Source organism: Vicugna pacos, chromosome 15, assembly GCF_048564905.1.
Source record: "Vicugna pacos chromosome 15, VicPac4, whole genome shotgun sequence".
NCBI classification, from domain to species: domain Eukaryota; kingdom Metazoa; phylum Chordata; class Mammalia; order Artiodactyla; family Camelidae; genus Vicugna; species Vicugna pacos.
Window position 1 is genome coordinate 1,349,512 of NC_133001.1, and position 3,024 is coordinate 1,352,535.

A 3,024-nucleotide genomic window follows, 5' to 3' on the forward strand; every position below is an offset into this window, starting at 1 on the left:
TGTCATTTTCCTTTCAGAGTGGGATAAGAACTTTGGAATCCTTGATAAAGCCCAGCTAAATCTCTGAAATAGTTTCTCTTTGTAAAAAGAAAGAATAACTGCTACTGGGAATTATAGGCATACTATGAGAAGAAAAGGAAGTGTTCTGACTTTTAATTTGATCTAGACGTTCAGAAATCATGCTTTAGATATATTGCAAAATAAATGGAAAATAGTAGAACTGTTGCACGGAATGACAATTTCAGTTAGACAGTTTCCATTTCTATCACTACGTGAGGAAGGAACTTTCCCTTTGACAACATTTCAGCAAGAAATATAAGCATTTGAAACTGATGGGGAAAAAAACACCATGAATTAAAATAAAGCTCATTATATGTACGTGTGTGTGTATATATATGTTATATAAACATTATATATACATATAATATTATATATAAATTATATATACACATATAACACATATATATACAATTGCATCCAGGCAAATGAGTGATTTTCTTCTCTAGGTTAATTGTAGTCCTTGCATTTAATGATAAAATAATATTTTAATTACTGTACACTGATGAATGGATTTATATCCAACTCTTGGTACTCATGTAAAAACTTTGTCTAAATTTTCTTAGAGCAGATTCTCTGAGTTACTCTTCTCAAGGCCCCCGTTACCTCTTTGTTTCTCAAGCTATAAATAATAGGGTTAAGTGTCAGTGTCAGGATGGTGTAGAAGACAGCCAGAGCTTTGTCCTCTGCTGGAGATCGAAGGGATCTTGGGCGCAGATAGGTGTAAACAAAGGGTGCATAGTAGAAAGTCACCACAGTGAGGTGGGCGCTGCAGGTTGAAAAGGCCTTCTTCCTCCCTTCTGCTGAGTGCATGCGGTAGACAGCAACGAGAACGTGGCCGTAGGAACATGCAATCCCAAAGAAAGGCAACAAAAGAAAGAGGCTCGTGCTCACAAACACGGTGTACTCATAGACCCACGTGTCCATGCAGGCCAGAGTCAGCATGGCTGGGACATCACAGAAGAAGTGATTGATGGCCCTGGACCTGCAGTAAGGGATGTGGAGGGCATACGTGGTGTGGGCACAGGAGTTGATAGAGCCCATTATCCAAGATCCTGTCATCATCAACACACACACTCTTCTGCTGATCCTGATGGGATAGTGAAGAGGGAAGCAAATGGCCACATAACGATCGTAAGCCATAGAGACCAAGAGCAATCCTTCTGTACCTGCTATAGTCAAAAAGAAGAAGCTCTGAATCCCACACCCAATGAAGGAGATAGACTTGTTTCCAAACAAGAAGTTGGAGGCCATTTTGGGGACAATGGTGGAGATGTAGGTCAGGTCCATGAGGGAGAGCTGACTAAGTAGGGAATACATGGGTGTGTGGAGATGGGTGTCCAGACAGATGAGAAGGATCATGGTGAGGTTGCCAAACAGAGCCACTAGGAAAATGAGAACAATGAGGATATAAAGAAACAGGCCAATTCCTGATGGTGGGAATAACCCCAATAAGATGAAATCAGTTGATGTTTTATTATAATTTTGCATTGGACATTCATGTAATTTTTCCTAAAGGCAAACACAAGAGTAAGTCAGTCAAGTTTAAAGCAAGAAACCATATTTAAGTTAGTATTTTAGTCAGATTGTGTATTATTTAATAAGTTTCAGCTCTGAAATGAAAACTGGACTTACCATATTTGGAAAAAACTCAACATTAGTTTTTGATGCCAGGGTTTAAAAATTGTAAATGCAAACAGTTTTGGACCAAGTGTTTGCCAAGAAATCTTACAGTTATTAAAAAAAGAATTATGACAGTATTAGGATAAATATGTTTTAGTGTCCTACATAAACCCCAGTAACATCAAATCAGGTGTCATATGCAAAATATATTAGTGAGAAATGAATATAATGCATACATTATAGAATTCTATTATGATTAAGTGTCTATTACCATTAAGGAATGACTTATCTTTCATATTTCAGCCCTCAGGTTTACCTCTAAAACGATTGCACCCTGTCAGCTCATGTTGAGAATCTATTTTTCCTTCTTAGCCTTCTTTGCTCAAAGGTGTTGAAGCAAGCTTCTTTGAAGTCAGTTATTAATTTTGTCTGCCGTGAAATCTAAAGTGAATCCTTATTGTCAAGTATCATTTATAAAAATTCACTCTCTTCTGCCTCTTCAGTGAGTTTCTGAGTATGTAGTTAGAACCTTTCCCTGAGTGTGTGTGTGTGTGTGTGTGCATGTGTATTAAACACCACACTTATTGTAGATTTGATAAATCTGTGCAATTTCTTCCAAATAGACGTTTCATGTCTCTCTGCTTTGCTAACACAATAGGATGCACATTGCTTTATGGCACTTTGTCTTACTCATTTAACTTTTTTACCTTTTAGATTCTTGAAGGTTTTTTTTTCCAATTCTTGATTAGTGTAAATTTAAGCACATATACTTATAATCTCTCCCTGTTAAAACCTATCATGATGATAAAATATATATACCAGCTATAAATTAAGAGAGAGCAGATAAGCGTAAGGCACAATAAGAAATAAAATAGCTCAGAAACATTTGAAGGAATAAATTTGGACAAAGGAAAGGTCAGTCACTTAAAGAGGGAAAAAAGATGTCACCCAAGGAATCTTTTTCATGGAGATGGGAAAAGGAATTCTCCAGAGACACTGTAACTGAACAAGGTCTTCAAAGTATATAGTGTTTCAGTTGTAAATATTTTTATTAAACAAATATTAACAGGCTTTTAAAGAAGTGTGCAACATGAAAGAGGATGTGTGCACATACCCACACACACTCACACAAAAACACAAATACACATTCACACACACTTACAGACATACAGCGAGGTAAAATGATTGGAAACTGTATAAAAGGATGCATTATTTAAAAATAAGATTTGTTTGAGAGGTTTGAGACATTACCATTCTATAAGATAAGTATCATCAGAGCTATTAAAGAGTGTGTCAAGTAACAAAGGTTCTAGCAAATTAAAAAAAATAATAATAATTTTAAAG

General features: G+C 36.0%; 1 protein-coding gene across 1 annotated transcript; it reads right to left on the minus strand.

Annotated features, from left to right (window-relative positions):
• Positions 1–609: 609 nt before the first annotated feature.
• LOC140685826 (olfactory receptor 2L8-like) lies at positions 610–1,548 on the minus strand. Its single transcript, XM_072938301.1, has one exon. It carries the CDS (start codon positions 1,546–1,548, stop codon positions 610–612), a length of 939 nt encoding a protein of 312 aa, XP_072794402.1.
• Positions 1,549–3,024: the final 1,476 nt, after the last annotated feature.

Excerpts from the sequence above, each read along its gene's own strand:
- LOC140685826 (XM_072938301.1), bottom strand. The coding sequence starts at position 1,548 with ATGCAAAATTATAATAAAACATCAACTGATTTCATCTTATTGGGGTTA.